Source organism: Bos taurus, chromosome 11 (assembly GCF_002263795.3).
Source record: "Bos taurus isolate L1 Dominette 01449 registration number 42190680 breed Hereford chromosome 11, ARS-UCD2.0, whole genome shotgun sequence".
NCBI classification, from domain to species: domain Eukaryota; kingdom Metazoa; phylum Chordata; class Mammalia; order Artiodactyla; family Bovidae; genus Bos; species Bos taurus.
Genome location: NC_037338.1, coordinates 20366386 through 20385705, shown reverse-complemented (window position 1 = coordinate 20385705; position 19320 = coordinate 20366386). Strand labels below are relative to the sequence as shown.

General features: G+C 35.9%; 2 protein-coding genes across 10 annotated transcripts in view; both read right to left on the bottom strand.

Annotated features, from left to right (window-relative positions):
* The window catches only part of RMDN2 (regulator of microtubule dynamics 2), a 76930-nt gene that overhangs the window by 49873 nt on the left and 7737 nt on the right, over window positions 1-19320 (bottom strand). For 5 of the 9 annotated variants that reach the window (XM_059891089.1, XM_059891092.1, XM_059891087.1 and 2 more), the window contains exons 1-3: window positions 15709-15832; window positions 14112-14807; window positions 1619-1793 (exon numbers count right to left, since the gene is read on the bottom strand). In XM_059891089.1, coding sequence (XP_059747072.1) covers window positions 1619-1793; window positions 14112-14807; window positions 15709-15725 — 888 coding nt within the window. In that variant the 5' untranslated portion in view covers window positions 15726-15832. 9 annotated transcript variants of the gene reach the window in all.
* LOC132346553 (large ribosomal subunit protein eL27-like) lies at window positions 15972-18396 on the bottom strand. The gene has a single exon (XM_059891726.1). The coding sequence runs from the start codon at window positions 18377-18379 to the stop codon at window positions 18047-18049; it is 333 nt and encodes a 110-aa protein (XP_059747709.1). The 5' UTR covers window positions 18380-18396; the 3' UTR covers window positions 15972-18046.

The following is a 19320-nucleotide window of genomic DNA, read 5'->3' as shown; positions in this document are numbered from 1 at the left end:
TGTGACTAAACTACTGCAACATTTTAAAAAATTAGGTAGCTAAACTGGTACTTAGAAATGACTGTATTCATGTGCATATCACACTTTAAATTCAAATATTCATGGCTATAAAATGTGATCTAAGGTAGTTTACATTTGGGTCTTAGAAACCAATGAATATTATGCAGACACCAGCTCCACACCTATGAAGAGAAAACTGACGGGTGTTAGAACTTATAAATTCTCTCTGGGTGGTAGCATCCTCTCCTTGCTTTCCTTTCTAACTTATCTACTATCAATATGATGCCTCAATGGGCATTTCAGATAATATCTGTAAGTTATTAGAGAGTATATATATTCAAAAGAGCAATCACATTTTTTTTTACCTAAATTACCTAAAGCACAACTCTAGAAATTTAAAAACTTTGAGTTCGTGTGTTTAGAGTTTCTAAATCCTCAAAAGTTAGCCTTAAATTTCTCATGGGAAAGAAGATTTACTGATCTTTGTGATACTGCAAAATCCTTTTTTTCCCTTTGGTGGTGGTGGTGGTGGGAAGGATGAGCTTTGTCAATTCAGTCCAACATTAAACACTGAAAAATGATTACCAGTAGAAATACAGTAAAATACTAATGGCTGTTATATTAATAACTGAAAGATAGTGAGACTAAAGTGTAGCTTTTCCTCCCTCGAGAAGCAGTATGTCTTGTCCTTTATCTGTTATACAATATTTAAGAAATACATCAAATTGATAAAATCAATGTCAATCTGTATAATCAACCAGATCTCTGGTTCTCATTTTTATGACCTTTGAGCCTAATAAACCCTTTGTTGTTGTTGCCGTGTCTGACTCCAGGTTAACCCTTTGCTACTCCACGGGACTGCAGCACGCCAGGTTCCTCTGTTCTCTACTATCTCCAGGAATTTGCACAAATTCATGTCCATTGTGTCGATGATGCCATCCAACCATCTCATCCTCTGTTGCCCTCTTCTCCTCCTTCCTTCAATCTTTTCCAATATCAGGGTTTTTTCCAGTGAGTCAGCTTTTCCCATTAGGTAGCCAAAATACATATTGGAGCCTCAGCTTCAGCATCAGTCCCTCCAATGAATATTCAGGGTTGATTTACTTTAGGATTGACTGATTTGATCTCCTTGCTGTCCAAGGGACTCTCAAGAGTTTTCTTGAGCACCACAAGTTTGAAAGCATCAGTTCCTCAATGTTCAGTTTTCTTTATAGCCCAACTCTCACATCTATACATGACTACTGTAAAAACAATAGCTTTGACTGTATGGACTTTTGTCAGCAAAGTGATGTCTCAGCTTTTTAATATGCTGGCTAGGTTTATCATACCTTTTCTTCCAAGGAGCAAGCGTCTTTCATTTTCATGATCTATCACTGTTTCCACTTTTTCCCCATCTATATGCCACGAAGGGATGGGACTGAATGCCATGATCTTAGTTTTTTGAATAAACTTTTTTATTTACTTTCAAAAAAATTTTAGTAATATTATAAAAAAATTTACACCAGTCATTTAGCTTTTGTAAACTGTGACACAATTGCTGTGGTCATAACATGAATGGAAAAGTAGATTAAATAAAAATTAAAACTTTACAAACAGGTTATTATCACATATATCTTACCTTTTCTTTGTGGTCACAAAGCAGCTCAAAACTCTCCACTTTTCTGGACTCATTCACTCGTAAATTATCAGCCCTCTGAATAAGGGCATCTAAATTTAATTCCTCCACATGAGTGTTAAACTCCTTAGGGACTGGAAAACTCTGTTCTTCGGTGTCAGTATTAGCTGTAACATACCTAAAATTGCAGAAATAATTATCAACTCTCTGGAAAGTTATACTCTAATGGCCAGAGAGATCCTTTTAAAATGTAAGTCAAATCATTCTACTCTTAGGCTTGAAATCCTGCAATGGTACCTTTCACTCAGAGAAAGCTCATGTACTAATCCTTGGAGGAGGGCATGGCAACCCACCCCAGTATTCTTGCCTGGAGAATCCTCATGGACAGAGCAGCCCATACAGGCTGTGGGGGCACAAAGAGTCAGACACGACTGAGCGACTAAGCACATTGCCTAATAACCATCTGCAAAACTAGATGAGATTTGCCTCCCACCTCAATCGACTCTCTGACCTTGTTTCCCAGCATGTTTCTCATTCAGTCAATTGCATGCTGGCTGCCCAGCTACTCCTTAAACAAGCCAGGACACTCCTACATCAAGACCTTTGCTTTCTGTTCCCCCTGATGGGATGGCTCTTCCTTCAGTGCTGTGCTGCACTTAGTCACTCGGTGGTGTCCAACTCTTCGCAACCCCATGGACAGTAGCCCACCAGGCTCCTCTGTCCAAGGGGATTCTCCAGGCAAGAATACTGGAGTGGGTTAGCATGACCTTCTCCAGGGAATCTCCTAACCCAGGGATCAAACCCAGGCCTCCCGCATTGCAGGCGGATTCTTTACCATCTGAGCCATAACTCACACCCTCACCTCCTTCAAGTCTCTGTTGAACGTCGTCATCTCAATATAGCCCATCCAGACCCCTTTATTTAATGTTGCAACCACCACTTCCCAACACACATGCATTTCCTTCACCAATCTCCCTTATCCTGCTTGACTTTGTTTTTTCTGCAGTACATACTGTCTTCTGATACACTGTATATTCTACTAACCTACTACATGCTTATTTTTTTCAGGATCTCTCCACTAGAATGCATGCTCCCTCAGAACATGATCCCTAAAACAATTCTTTGTTTTATTAACTGTTGTCATCAAGTGCCTAGAACAGCACCTGACACACAGTGGATACTCACTGGATACTGCTGAACAAATGATATAGAGTTGTAGGAACTCGGAGGCAGTCAGGTATATATATAAATTAAATATATATATACTCATGTATTTATATATACATATGTATATACGCACATATATTCACACACACACACATATATATATAAATTTGTGGTTCAAGATGATATTTTAACCCTTAGCTTAGTTGTTAAAAATTCATGCTACCTCCCACATTTCCTTTTTGGTGGCATATAATGCAACAATTAATTTTCATTTATTCACACATTCACATTTGTTCTAAAAAAGATCTTAAGGAAGTATATAAGGATATATAACAGAAGAGAATGAGTTAGAAGTGGTGAGAAAAGATAAAAACAAAGTCAAATGTGAATAAGGCCAATAAAAAAGTACATATACTTTAGATACCTTTACCCTTGCTAAAAGGCACATAAATGTGATTTTACATCTAATAGCTGAAGCAGTCACAGTCTCCAGCAGATACTAACAAAGGGAAAGGAAGCAAGTTTTGAGAGAGGTACACCTATTTTCAATACTGACAAATAAATTTCCTTCAAAGTCCTTATAAAGAAGACACTACCTGTGGCGGATTCATTTTGATATTTGGCAAAACTAATACAATTATGTAAAGTTTAAAAATAAAATAAATTAAAAAAAAGAAGACACTATATAAATGATACTCAACTTCTTTAACAACATTATTAATGGCAACTTCATTCTTCTAATTGCTCAAACCAAAAATTTAGAATCATCCTTGACTTGTCTCTCCTAAGCAACATTCAGAAACGTCTGTTGTTTCCATCTTCAAAATATATCTAGGATCCAGCTACCTCTCACCACCTTTGCCCACTACTCCCCTGTCTAGACCACCACCAGGTTACCTGTATTAATGCAAACCTATCATGTCTCCCTGCTTTAGTCCTTGACCATTATAGTTTATTCTCAACATAGGAGCCAGAATGGTCCTCTAAAAAGCTGAATCAGATCATGTAACCCTTTCCTCAAAACCCTCCAATGGATGACAAAATCACAGTAAGAATGTTAAGTCCTTAGAGTTATCTATAGGATCCTTTATAATTGAGTCCAATACCTCTGACCTCATCCCCTATCACTCTCCTGCTTGATCAGCACTCCAGGAACAATGGCTTCCTTCCTGCTTTAATATCTTTGTGTTTGCTGGTCTTTCTGCCTGGTATGTTCTCCACTGAGTATCTATGTTAATTTACCTCCTCACCTGTTTCACAACCTTTTATCAAACATAATCTTTACATTATGGCAGATGCTGTGGTTACCTACATAGTATACATTAAGAAACCTACAAATTGTGGGACTAACAGAGTTTAGCAAGTTGGCTGCATATAATACTAAAATATGAGTCAGTTTCATTTCTAATATATTAGCAGCAAAAGCCTAAAAAACAAAATTAAATAAAATATTTCACTTATGATGATCTCAGAGAATGTCAGACACCCAGGAATAAACTTAATAAAACATGTGAAAATTCTATGGAGAAGATTATAAAAGATATATAAAAAACTGTTTATAAAAGAACCTAAATTCATGAAAATATCATGTTCATGGCTACAAACAACTGATATTATAAATGAATGAATTCTCTCTAGATTACAGATTCAGTGTAACTCCAATTTATAAACCTAAGAAGAAATTTCATACAATTTAATGAAATGATTCTAAAAGTTACAAGAAAAGGCAAACAGCCTAGAATAGTCAAAGCACTATTAAGAAAGAGAACAGGAAGAGAAGACTTACCTCGCCAGATATTAGACCTATCTTGCAGCTACAATAATTAAAGACAGATTGCAACTGGTAAAAGGATGGATGAGTAACTGAAAACAGAACAGAGTCAAGAAACAACCCCATACGCAAATGAAAAGTGTGCTACGAGACAGACACGGCATGTCAGATTAGTCTTGCTTCAGCAGGTGGTTTCGCAGATGCTTATTATATTGTTTACAATAGCAAACTAAATAAATGAGTAAAAGGGGCACATGCATGGACATTAATCAGAGTTTGCATAAACTAAAGACAGTTTTTAGTACAATTCTATGCACCTGAGATACAGTAGGAAAATAATGACCAAAAGAAAGTAACTAGTTTAATATCAGACACTATTATTTAAACTAAAACCCACCAAACAGTACCCTTTAGAAGGGTGAATTTTATGTTATATGAATAATATCTCAATAGAGATGCTTTTTTATAAGAAAAAATTGAATATTCTATAGCCATTAAATCAATTAAATCAGAACTTGTATGTCTATTCTAATAGAGAGAGAGGGAAAACACAGAATAGCTATATAGAGAGTTCCATCAATATATGCAAAGAATTAAATTTATTCAAATTCTAAGGAATTAAAAAAGAGGAAACATTACTTACATCATTTATGAAGCTAGTAAAATTAATGCCAAAACCAAATAAGTATAGTAAAATAAGAAATAAAAATTATAGGCCAATTTCACATATAAATTTTGATACAAAAATGCTCCAGAATATCAACCAAAAAATTTCAACACATGTGAGAGAATGCATCATAACCAAATTGAGTTTATCTCATGAATTACAAGCACAGTTAACATTAGAAAATTTCTCTAGTATAACAGATAAAATGAGGAAAACTATATGATCTTTATAGTGGTCACCAAAATTTTTTTTTTCAATAAATTCAAGACCATTTCAAGATTTCAAGACAAAAGAAATACCAAACCCATAAACAAGGAACAGAACTTCTTATAACAGAATATAAACCCCAAACCATGATACAGTTCACATATAATGATGAAACTTTATAAGCATTATCTTTAAAATCAGAAATAGAGAAGGATATCCAATATTGTTGCTTCTATTTAACAGAGCACTGCAGGTTCTGTTAGCACAATATTAAAAGAAAAACAAAAAATATATAAGAATTGGGAAATAAGAAACAGAACTGGTATTATTTGAAGATTGTTCAATAAAAAGAAAACCTAGCTCCCTTCACCCAGCAAGAACACCGCAAGAAGCTGTCTGTGAACCAGAAAGTAGGTTTCCACCAGATACTGAATCTGCCGTAACCTTGATCATGAGCTTTCCAGCCTCCAGAACTGTGAAAAAGAAATGTATGTTGTTTATAAGCCACCCATTCTATGGTACTTGTAGCAGCTCAAACAGACAGACAGTATTCAGTATTTAAATTGAAAGAAAATCTAACAGAATTTATAGATGAGTAAATAAAACTAACATATATGATCAATTATCCCCATGGACAGAGGAGCCTAGCAAGCTACAGTCCATGGGATAGCAAAGAATCAGACAAGACTGAGTGACTAAGCACACAGATTCCTATAGAACAAGTTACAAAATGTAATTTTATAAAATATAGCCTTTATATACTATAGGACTATATACAGGAAAAATATACAGTAGCCAGAAAAAAATTCCACAAGAAGTTTGTAAGATTTTTCTATAGAAAATTATAAAATATCATCAGAGAACATTAAAATGTGTTTAAATAGATGGGAAAAGATGTCATATCCACTGACAGAAAAACTTAACTTTAAACCAATTTCATATGGTACCAAATTAATCTATAGTTTTAATATAATTCCAGTCAAAACCACAATGGTATTTTCCTATGGAACTTACCTGACTCTAAACTTAATATGGAAGCACAAGTGTAAAAAGAACCAAACCATTACTCAAGGAAATAGACAGACTCAATGCAATCCCTATCAAATTACCAATGACACTTTTTACAGAATCAGAAAAAAAAAATTATAAAATTTGCATATAAACACAAAAAACTCCCAATAGCTCAACCAATCTTGAGAAAGAAGAATGAAGCTAGAGGGATCAGGCATCCTGACTTCAGAGTACACTACAAAGCTACAGTAATCAAAACAGTGTGTTACTGGCACAGAAATAGACATACAAATCAATGGAAAAGAACAGAAAGCCCAAAAATAAGCCACGCACTTATGGCCAATTAATTTACAATGGAGGCAAGAATATAAAATGGACAATAACCAGTCTCTTTAATAAGTAGTGCTAGGAAAACTGGACAGTTACATGTAAAAGAGTGAAGTTAGAACATTCTCTAACACCACATACAAAAATTAACTCAGAATGGATTAAAGACTTAAATGTAAGACCAGATACTATAAAACTCCTAAAAGAAAACATAGGCAGAACACTCTTTGACATAAATTGCAGCAATATTTTTGGGGGGATGTATCTCCTAAAGTAATGGAAACAAAAACAAAAATAAACAAATGGAACCTAATTAAACTTAAAAGCATTTGCACATCAAAGGAAACCATAAAGAAAAATGAAAAGACAACTGATGGACTGCGAGAAAAATGTTTGCAAACAGTGCTACTGACAAGGGATTAATTTCCAAAATATACAGATAGTTCATACAGCTTAACATAAAAAAATAATAAATGGGCAGAAGACCTAAGTAGACATTTCTCCAAAGAAGATATAGAGATGACCAACAGACACATGAAAAAATGCTCAATATCACTAATTATTAGAGAAATGCAAACCAAAACCACAATGGGATATCACCTCACACCAGTCAGAATAGCTATCATTAAAGAGTCTACAAGTAATAAATGCTGGAGAAAGTATGGAGAAAAATAAATCCTGTTGGTGGGAATGTAAATTTGTACAGCCACTATGGAGAACAGTATGGAAGTTCCTTAAAAAATTAAAAATTGAGTTACCATATGATCCTGCAATCCCACTCTTGAGCATATATATCCAGAGAAAACTCTACAGCAAAAAATCATTTTACTGTACACTTGAAACAACCACAAAATTGTAAATTGACTGTACCTCAAAAAATTTTTTTAAAGAGAAAAAAATAAGAAGAGCCAAGACAATTTTAAAGAACAGGTATCAGGACTATAATATAGAGAATAAAGCAATGATAAATCAGTCTGGTACTGGCATGACAAGAGACGAACTGGCCAAAAAAACTAAGAAAGAGAACAACTAGCCTGGTCTCTTCTCCACATTAAAAAATACCCAAGTGCAAAAAAATTGTTTTCCTACTGTGAAAAGGAATCTTCTACTTATAATTGGGCATTATTAAAAATTATAAGAAAGTTTTAAAAGCAAACTTTAAAAATGCTTCTGCTGCTGCCACTAAGTCGCTTCAGTCATGTCCGACTCTGTGCGACCCCAGAGATGCCACCCCACCAGGCTCCGCTGTCCCTGGGATTCTCCAGGCAAGAACACTGGAGTGGATTGCCGTTTCCTTCTCCAATGCATGAAAGAGAAAAGTGAAAGTGAAGTCGCTTAGTCGTGTCCGACACTTCGTGACCTCATGGACTGCAGCCTACCAGGCTCCTCCATCCATGGATTTTCCAGGCAAGAGTACTGGAGTGTGGTGCCATTCCTTCTCCAACTTTAAAAATAGGGCCCGGGAAATAAATATGCCTGGGAAAATATACAACATACATACTGACTTTGTGTTAGAGCTTAGATTTCTACTGGGGGCAAAAAAAAAAAAAAGAAAAAGCATTTCATAGGTTATCTAATGTCTAACAGTCTTCCAACACTCTTTCAGCAGGCCTGGAAAAGTCTGCCCCCTAGTGTCAAATTTACTTATATCTTCTAAACATTCATCTTTTAATAGGACTTTTCTGGCTTATTTTCTGCTCCAAATTTGACTAAGAATTGTGCCATTTTATGTATCTCACTATTGTTGAACAATTGATTCCTTGCTTTAACAGCAACAATAGCATATTTGCAGGCATAGTTGTATTATTTAAAGAGAAAATGACATTATTTGCTGTGAAAATAGTGTATTTATAGAAATATATCAGTAGTGAGTTGCATCAGAATATGCAAAAACATGCCTGCCTTCAGTACTGTGGCCTCTCTCCATATCAGGCATTCTGATTTAGTTCCCTTTGCCTAACCTTACCCACACACACCTCACTGCTCCCACATTTTTTTAAAAAATACATACTAACAGAGACAGATGTCAGCAAGATGATAAACTAGGAAACTCTAGGCCCTTAGTCCACCATGGAAACACTAAACAAACAGCAACAGACAGATTGAAACAGCTTTGTGGGAGATCTAAAAAGTACGCAAGGATTTGCAGCAATCAAGAAAAACCCATATTCAAACAGCAGAAAACTTCACAGTGTTTTCACTCACCCTTGCTTCACCCTTCCCTGGTATGGCACAGCATGGCTGGGAAAAAGTCATGCAATTCTCAGCTCCTCCCTTAGGACAGAAGGAAGTGAATGCATCCTGTTTGTAATGTTCTGGCATGTTGAGGGGCTTCCTAGAAAACTAGTTTCTGTTTAGCTTTCCTTAAAGTTCAGGCAGAAATGAAGGCATAATATGGGCATCATATTAGAGGCCAGTGAAAGCTGCGGCAATCACTGTGACATGTGAGAGCTACAGAGGGACCATGGATACCTGGGCACAAGAGATTATGGGGAGAGGAATATTATAAGACACCTAAGGTGCCAAGAAGAACAGAATGAGATTCTTATTGAAAAGATATTTTTAAATAGTTATGTATTTGGGAGAAAGCATATACTCAGGCCCATAGAAAACTGATGCCTAGGAAAGACCTGAGAAGCCCATAAGCCTTTGTGTTGGGCTAATTAGTGGGTCTTCCCTGTATACAGCCAATCTGCAAATCTAGAATAGATGGCTATTTTTTCAAAAAGTACAATTTTCAACAAAAGATCACAAAGAATACAAAGTTCAGGGAAAGACTGCCTTTCAAATGAACAAAATAAATTTCCAGAACCGGACTCTAAAGAAATACAGCCTTTGTGCTTATTGAGACAACAATTTTTAAAACAACAGCCTTAAATATGTTCAAAGAGGTAAAGGGAAAAAATGGAGAAAGAACAAAAGGAAATTGGAAAAATAAATGAACAAAAAGAGAATAAAAAGAGAGAGCTAGAAATTATTAAAAAGAGGATCAACAGAAATTCTGGAACATAAAAAGCAATAAGAAGAAAAATCCACTAGAAAGGATCAAGAAAATACTTGAACAAGCAGAAGAAAGAAGCAGCAAATTTGAAGACAAAACACTTAAAACTATTGAGTCTGAAGAGTCAAAAAAAAAAAAAAAGAATGAAGAAATAGAGCCTAAGAGACTTTATGGAACATCAAAAATCAGGCCAATATATATAAGAGTCACAGAAGGAGAAGAAAGATGCAGAGACCTTATTTTGAAGAATAACTGCCAAAAACTCCCCAAATTTGAGGAAAGACATGGATATATAAATACAAGAAGTTCGATTAACTCCAAATAGGATGAACTCAAAGAGACTCACACCAAGACACATACTCAAACTGAAGGACATTATGACAAATCATAAAAATCTCGAAATCAGCAAAAGAAAAGCAAATCATTACAAAAAAAGTGAAGTAAAGAAGTCAAGTTGCCTAGTCATGTCCGACTCTTTGTGACCCCATGGACTGTAGCCTACCAGGCTCCTCCCATGGGATTTTCCAGGCAAGAGTACAGGAGTGGGTTGCCATTTCCAAAGTGATCCTCAATAAAATTACCACCAGGTTTCTCAGAAGAAACCTTGTAGACCTAAAGACAGCAGGATGATATATTTAGAGTGCTGAAAGAAAAAAACTATCAGCCAAGAACTATATATCCTTAAAGGAAAACTGTTCTTGAAAACATGATAGAGAAATTAAGGCATTCCCAAATAAACAAAAAAAATGAGGATGCTCATTACCTCTAGACCTGCCTTACAAAAATGGTAAAGGGAGTTCTTCAAGTTGAAACAAAGGATATTAGGCAGTACTAACTTGGAGTCATATGATAATACAGTTTTCTGGTAACAGTAAATAAAAATGTTGTTAAATATAAAAATTAGCATTATTGTAATTCTGGTTCATAACTCCATTTTTATTCTTGTACAGTATTTAAAAAAGAAAAGCATTAATATAAAAAAAGAAAAGTATAAAAATAATGATAAATCTAGCTAACAGCTATACAACTATATAGACGTAATATGTGATATCAATAACATAAATAGGGGAGTAAAGTTGTAAAGGAGAAAGCTTTTATATACAGTTGAAGTTAAGTTGGTATCAGTTTAAAATAGATTGCTATTACTTTAGGATGTTATTCATAATGCCCATGCTAAACATACAAAAATATCTATAGAATATACACAAAAGTAAATGAGAAAAGAATAAAAAATGTATCACTATCAAAAAATTAAGTCAACACAAAGGAAGGGAGTAAGGGGGGGAATGAAGGACAACAGGGTATAAGACACATGGAAAACAAATAACAAAAAGGCAACTACTAGTAATTACTTTAAATGCAAATGGATTAAATTCTCCAGTCAAAAGACTCAGGCTGGTAGTATGGATGAAAAATCAGGATCAACTGTATGGAGTCTATAAAAGACTCATTTTAGAACTGAGAACACATATAGATAGAAAGTAAAAGGATGACTTCTAATGAGGTGGATGAAACTGGAGCCTATTATACAGAGTGAAGTAAACCAGAAAGAAAAACACCAGTACAGTATACTAATGCATATATATGGAATTTAGAAAGATGGTAACAATAACCTTGTATGCGAGACAGCAAAAGAGACACAGATGAATAGAACAGTCTTTTGGACTCTGTGGGAGAGGGAGCGGGGGATGATTTGGGAGAATGGCATTGAAACATGTATAATAGCATATAAGAAATGAATCGCCAGTCTAGGTTCGATGCATGATACTGGATGCTTGGGGCTGGTGCACTGGGATGACCCAGAGGGATGGTACGGGGAAGGAGATGGGAGGGAGGTTCATGATGGGGAGCATGTGCACACCTGTCACAGATTCGTGTTGATGTATGGCAAAAGCAATACAATATTGTAAAGTAATTAGCCTCCAATTAAAATAAATAAATTTAAATTAAAAAAAAAGAAAGTAAAAGGATGAAAAAAGATATTCAATGTAAAATAATATCCAAGAGAGAACAGGGGTGGCTATATTAATATCAGATAAAATCAACTAAGTCTAAAACTTATGAGACAAAGAACAACATTTTATAATTATAAAAGATTCAATTTAACAAGCATATGTAACAACAATAAACATATATGTAATAAACATTAGAGCTTCTAAATATATGAAGCAAACACTGGCATAATTGAAGCAAGAAATAGCAACATAAAAATATAAAACTCTTTAGAGAAAACATAGAGGCAAAGCTTCATGGCATTGTATTTGGCAATGATTTCTTGGATGTGACATAAAAAGCACAAACAAAATAAAAAATAGATAAACAACTTCAAAATGTGTCAAAGGACACAATCAACAGTGAAAGGCAATGCACACAATGGGAGAAAATGCAAATCAAAACCATAAGGAGATACCACCTCACTCTCATTAGGATAGTTATTGTTAAAAACCAAAATAACAAGTATTGACAGGGATGTGAAGAAACTTGAGTCCTTTTGCATTCTTAGAGAAATATAAAATGGTGCAGTTACTATGGAAAAAAGTATGATAGTTCTTTAGAAAATTAAAATAGATTTATCATATGATCTAGTAATTCCGTTTCTAGGTGTAAATCAAAAGAACTGAAAGTAGGGCCTGGAGGAGATAATTTATACAACCATGTTCATAGCAGCATTATTCACTATTCAAAAGGTAGAAGCAACCAAAGTAAGTGTCAACACAGAGTGAATAAGCAAAATGTGGTATATACATACAATGGAATACTATTCAGCCTTAAAAAAGGAAAGGCTAACCCATGCTACAATATAGATGAAACTTGAGAACATTATGCTAACCAATCACAAAAAGACAAATACTGTATAATTCCACTTATAGGAGGTACCTAGAGGAATCAAATTTACAGAGGCAGAGAGTTGAATAGCAGCTGTCAAGAGGCTAGGGGAAGAGAGGATAGGGGAGCTATTGCTTAATGGGTACAGAATTCCACTTTTGCAACATGACAGATAATGGTGGTTGCACAACAGTATGAATGTACTTAATGCCACCAAACTTAAAAGTGGCTACAATAATGAATTCTTTTGTGTGCATTTCACACAACAAAAAAATTAAAATAGAAAAAGTATGATACATTAAAAGGAAAAAACATAAGAGTAAAATTATCTTAGTACAAATGATATTAACTTAGGGGGCATTTTATTATGACAAATAATTGAAAATAACTCAAATTTGTTCCATCTACAAAAACCAATTATTTTCTAAATATTTTTAATTCTTATATGACTTTCCATTTGTTATTCTGATAAACATATTTATAAACTTTATTAATAGATGGAAAAAAACTAAATATTCACTTCAAAAATAAAATTTTGGAGACATGTTTTAAAATAAAAATTTTATTAAAATTTTTTTAAAAATAAAAATTTTGGAAAAAATCTAAAAATTTTCACTTTAAAAAAGTCATAAAAATCTCTGATTTCAGAGTTTTCTGAATTCTCATATACATACACAAATGTGTATTAAAACTATTTAATTAAAATATCTGGTTTCAATAGATTCTATTTCTGACAGTATGTTTTTATTTATGATTTGATCCTTGTGTAGTATAAAAACACTGTCTATCAGTGGGATGTCTGGCATGAGACATAGGGCTAGCAAGGCTGATATAAATAGGAATTAGTAAACTAATATAGATCTATAGGTTATATAGGAATACTATTTTAATGACTAGAGTAGAATAAAAGAGGATGTTAAACTCTCTAAGAATGTAATACATTTAGAAGACCTATTTATCAAAACTTGATGTTATTTTCAGACCACAAAAGCATTACAACAGTAACTCAGAAATCTGGGACTAGGCAATTGGTAAGCAGTAAATCTGTTAAAAGCCTGAAACAGATGAATAATCTTTGACTTCCATATTCCAATGTTAATAAACTATCTTTAAAAAATACAGAAATTAACATTAAATTTAGACTGTAATGTAGAAATCTTTTTCAGAAAATGCAGTGATTTCTACAGCCTCTATACTATGCCTGCAGGGAGAGCTTCTGGTTTGAGCTGCCCTTCCAAGAGAGGGTAAAGTCTAAGGTGATCTTATTTTAGGAATTTCATGTGAGAAGATTTGTCTTCATCTTTAAACGACAGAGCATTGTTTCTGTCTTCAAAGGGATCTGAGGTAACTTCATTTTGAGGTAGGGCAAAGCCACTAGCATTTTTACAAAATGAAGTAAATTCAACGTTATGGAGAACAGGGAAAAGTTACACGTCGAGAGGGACGCTGTCGAACCATAGCTGGAGAAGTGTTTCTACTGTGACTTTGAGAAGTGGGATAAACAGAATTGCTCCTTAACTGGTCTCTTTCTTGAATATCATTGTCAATTCCATGTTGTTCAGAGGAATAGGAAATAATACTTGGAAGAGTAAGCATGGTTGCTGTGCTTTGATACAAGGTGGCAACAGTGTCCCGACAGGCAGAGGAATTCGCTTTTGATTTAGATTTCATAAAATATGTAGTGTCATATTCAGCAGAATAAGAGTGTATATATTTTTCAGCACCAGTAATATTCGAGTTTTTGGAAATGACTTCAACTTCGTTTGGATTAAATATGCATGAACTACTGGCATCAAAAGTACCAGCATTCTCGTAACAGGAAATTATACTTAGTTTTGGGGCAGAGAAAACACTTCTGGATCTAAAGCGAAAATGTTCTGAGGCTGACTTTAAATCAATGAAGCTTCTTTTTTCTTCAGAATCAAAGTTAGCTCTACTTTGTACAGTATGAAGGGACGTACTGCTTTTCTGAAATTTAGGAAATAAAGAATGTCTTCTTTCAAGGAAAGTTGCGTAAAAAGACACATTTGATGATGGCGAGGAAATTTTACTTCCTTTATGTGAACTGCCTTTAAGCATCGGAGTAGGACGAGCTGCTTTAAAATCAAGAAATTTTGTTGGCTGAATAACAGAAGAGGCTCCACGATGCAGGAGGTCTGAAGGAAGTTGATCTGCTGGACATTTTGGTTGGCAGTTCTGCTCCTCTTTGTAGCAACTGGAGTGAGAAAAGTGTCAAATGAGGAAAAAAGAACAGGGAGCCCAGGCGGAAACCTGCCAAGCATCTTGAAGAATAGCAGCTACCTTATCAATATGGAAACAGGGAATAAGAAATTAAGACAGGTGAAGTTGATGGTTACCCAGATGTACCCCCCAGAGAAGGCAATGGCACCCCACTCCAGTACTTTTGCCTGGAAAATCCCGTGGATGGAGGAGCCTGGTGGGCTGCAGTCCATGGGGTCGCTAGAGTCGGACACGACTGAGCGACTTCACTTTCACTTTTCACTTTCAGGCATTGAGAAGGAAATGGCAACCCACTCCAGTGTTCTTGCCTGGAGAATCCCAGGGACGGGGAAGCCTGGTGGGCTGCCATCTCTGGGGTCGCACAGAGTCGGACACGACTGAAGCTACTTAGCAGCAGATGTACCCCCAAAGAATGCCTAAGTCTAAAAGATTATTTCTAACCACCTACACTGTACCTGCCCACTCTACTAAACCTTGGGAAGATAAACTGAAAGACTCAGGGTGGTAGGCAGAAAGAAAGGTCAGGGGAAAACATAACAGAGGGCACCAAAACAAAAGGGTTCCCTGTAGGTAAAGGGGAACTTCCTGTTTTGAAAATAATTAAGTCATAATATCTGTTTGAGAGTACTGAACTAATAGTTTTGAAGGAGTTGATAAGTACAGTAAACTTATACCCCACTGGCTAATGCTATTTTAAAATATTAATCACGGATAAAGCAGAAGCTCTCTGGAGAGAATATTTCAGATAAATATCCAGATATTCAGTTACTGTGGGAATCTAAAGGAAGCATTAAAGCTTGGTTTATGAATATTTCAATGTTCTTTAGCACATGAAACATATGGAGACGTGTTTTGTTTTCTTTTTAAAGGCTTACCTTAAGCATTTTCCCATATTGAATTTAATACAAAGCAAATCTTTCCCTTCCTTTCTAAGCCATCATCTTTAGCCACAAAAATGTCCTATGTAGGTGGAACAGGTTAGATGCCGAATGCTTAAGCTGCATATAGAATTAACATGGCAAAAACATAGAGTATGATGATAGCAGATTCTAGAATCTAATGACATCAGTTTAAAATAAAATTGTTCTATGGCTCATCTTTCTGAAAAACTGCAATTCATGTGACTGCGGAATGTGTATTCTAACTTCAAAGCTAAATTTATCTTGGCAATAAAGCATGGCTTCCGATTACATGGGCCACATGCACAGATTATGGAGATTTGCTGTTATATTATAACCCACTTAAAGGCAAGAATAAAAAAATTATTAGAATACCGTCCTCTTCCTTTTCCACCTATGACATAAAACACTCCCTCAACAAGCTTCTCCATATCCTGTATACTGTAATATTACATCTTGTTTTTGTTCCCTTTCTAACAACTTTCTTTGGGAAACCCTTGAATAAATCCCTTTCAAAGCTCTCTAATTCTCACCATACCACTGTCAGTTTATAATCCAATTTTACCCAACATTCAAATGAATTTATCTGTTCCTGTTTCATAGTTGCTGGCAGAAGACATAGGATTCTTGCATAAGAGACAGAGGACTTTGTTACTCACAGCAAATTAAGCAATGTGATCACCCGCTTATTTATGTTGGTTCTCCTTGACCTCAGGACCCACAAGGGCAATGCGGAGAGCCCAGAGACTCTTAATATCAAGTGAACTGCCTTTCAAAGAAGGCACACCAAGCTCAGGGAATCCCCTACTTTTAGAGCAAGCAGTAACCAAATCTGTTCAATCTGCTGTTAGTCCAGAGGGGAAACACTGCCTCATTCTTCAGAGTTTCTCATCACAAACCAGAGAATGGCCTGGAGAGAGAGGCCACACCGACCTTACACCTGTCACAAAAATGAACTCAAAATGGGCCACAAACTTACATATAAAATGTAAAACTATGAAGCTCCTAGAAGATAACATGGGAGAAAACCTAGATAAATTTGGCAATGACTTTTTAAATACAATACCAAAGCCATGATCCATGAAAGAAATAACTGATAAGCTTCTGCGCTGAGAAAGATAATGTCAAGAGAATGAGAAGCTACTTTGCAAAATCCTTGCAAAGAATATTTCCCTTGAAAAGGGACTGTTATCCAAAATATACAATGACCTCTTAAAACTCAGCAATATAAAAATGAACAATCTCATTTAAAAAATGGGCCAAAGACCTTAACAGATACCTCACCAAAGATGCACAAAGGGTAAATAAGCATATGAAATGATGTTCCACATGGTGTGTCATTAGAGAAATATAAACTAAAACAACAATGTGATGTCATTACATACCTATTGGAATGGGCAAACTCCAGAACACTCACAACACCAAATGCTTGTGAGGATGCAGAGCAGCAGGAATTCATAGCTTATGGGAATCCAAAATGGGAGAGCCACTTTGGAAGACAGCTGGAGGCTTTCTACATAACTAAACATATACTTACCATACAATCCAGCAATCATGCTCCTTGGCAGTTCCCCAAATGAGATGAAAATTTATGTCTACTCAAAAACCTGTACATGAATGGTTATTGCAGCAGTTTTCATAATTACTAAAACTTGGACGCAACCAAGATGTCCTTCAGTAGGCGAATGGATAAATTGTGGTATATCCAGACAATGGAACATTATTCAGTGCTAAAAAGAAATGTGCTATTAAGGCACTATGAAAAAGTATAGAGGAAACGTAAATCCACATTACCAAGTAAAAGACGTCAAACTGACCACATACTATATGATTCCAACAATATGACATTCTAGAAAAGGCAAAACAGTAGAGAAAGTATAAAGATCAGAGGTTGCCAGGGGTTTAAAGGGGAGAGAGGGATAAACTGGCAGAGCACAGAGGATTTTTGGGGCAGTGTAAAGACCAGCAAGAACAAACGGTTCTTCTAGAATACATGACTTGGAAAACTAGATAATTCTATTAAGTGAGCAAGGCTGTATGGCCCATGTAGTCTCTTAAAGCCCAAATGAAACGGACAAACAATGAATTTTATTATGTGGTATTACTTTAACCTAAACTGAAATAAAATCTAATTTTTGAAAGGGAGATTTCTAAAGCTTTATATAACACTGTGATACAAATAATACCTTTTTTTTGGCCTGGGGGTGGGGTGGGGTTTAATGACTGAACAAGACAGACAAAACTGAAGCTTCTAGAAAAACTATCTGTTCCTGCTGGTCTTGTATCTCTCCTCGAACTTGACCTTGGCCTCTCGTCAGGCTTTGCATTCGACAGCAGGGTCTCTGAAGATATCCTTGTTGGCAACAGTTTCGTCCAAGGGGATACCCATAGAGATCGTGGTGGGCCTGAGGTGATTATAATGATAAACTTTCACCAAAGACTTGCTCTTTGACCTCTTGGCGATTTTCTTCTTGGCCAATGCAGCTGTCGCTTTGCAGGGACAGTGATTAGTTCCAGCCACCAGAGTATGGCTGTGGGGTGTGTCGGAGGCGCCATCATCAATATTCTTCATGATGACCTCTTTGTCTCCTTTGTAGTAACTAGCGAGGGCCAGCATCGCATTCCTGGGTTTCATGAACTTGCTCATTTCGGCAGCTACCACTCAGGACAACAGCAGAAAACTAAAATAATTATTTTAAACCCATGGTTTGATAGAGCAATACAAGTAAAAGATTGACAGCCTGGCATATTGCAGTCCAGGGGGGTCACAAAGAGACGGACGTGACTCGGGGATTGAACAACAAGCACTGATCTCAAAAGAATTGATCAATCATTTACGTTTCTTCATGTATGAAATCACCTTTAAATTCCTTCTCTTTGTTTCCTTTCTCTAGATCCCTCCTCCTTCTCCCAATTCTATATTCAGCAGATCACCTATTAATTTAAGTAATAGTTATTGTCATCTACTCGGCTTTCCCGGAGGCTCAGCAATAAAGCATCTGCCTGTAATACAGGAGCCACAGAAGACGGAGGGTTCAATTCCTGGGTTGGGAAGATTCCCTGGAGAAGAGAATGGCAATCCATCCCAGTATTCTTGCCTGGAGAATCCAATGGACAGAGGAGCCTGATGGGCTGCAGTCCATAGGGTCACAGAGTCAGACATGACTGAAGTGCCTTAGCATACACACACGGTGGGAGGCATAAGAACAGGTGTTAGGAATACGATGATGAAAACATCCTTGCCCTGATGAATTTCAGGCTATGTTACATTCACTAGTGCATCTTTATTTACTTTCCTATCTTACTCCTTAGAAACACTAGTCAGGCACAATTCCTTTTTTTTTCATAAATCATTTGTTTTTCCCCCAAAGGATATTATTCATGCCTTGATTTTAGAATCCAATGAATTAATCCCATGCAAGGATGAAACTGAGTCACTTGTACATTCTCAACTCTTTTTAGGTCTGTACTGCCCAATTCAGCAGCCACTGGTGCCATGTGACTGTTTAATTTTAAATTAATTGAGATTAAAACTTTTCAGTTCCTCCACTGCACAAGCTACACTTCAAGCTTAAGAGTTACACATGG

Bases quoted from the DNA above. Each gene is read 5' to 3' on its own strand.
- LOC132346553 (XM_059891726.1), bottom strand. From the start codon at position 18,379: ATGAGCAAGTTCATGAAACCCAGGAATGCGATGCTGGCCCTCGCTAGT.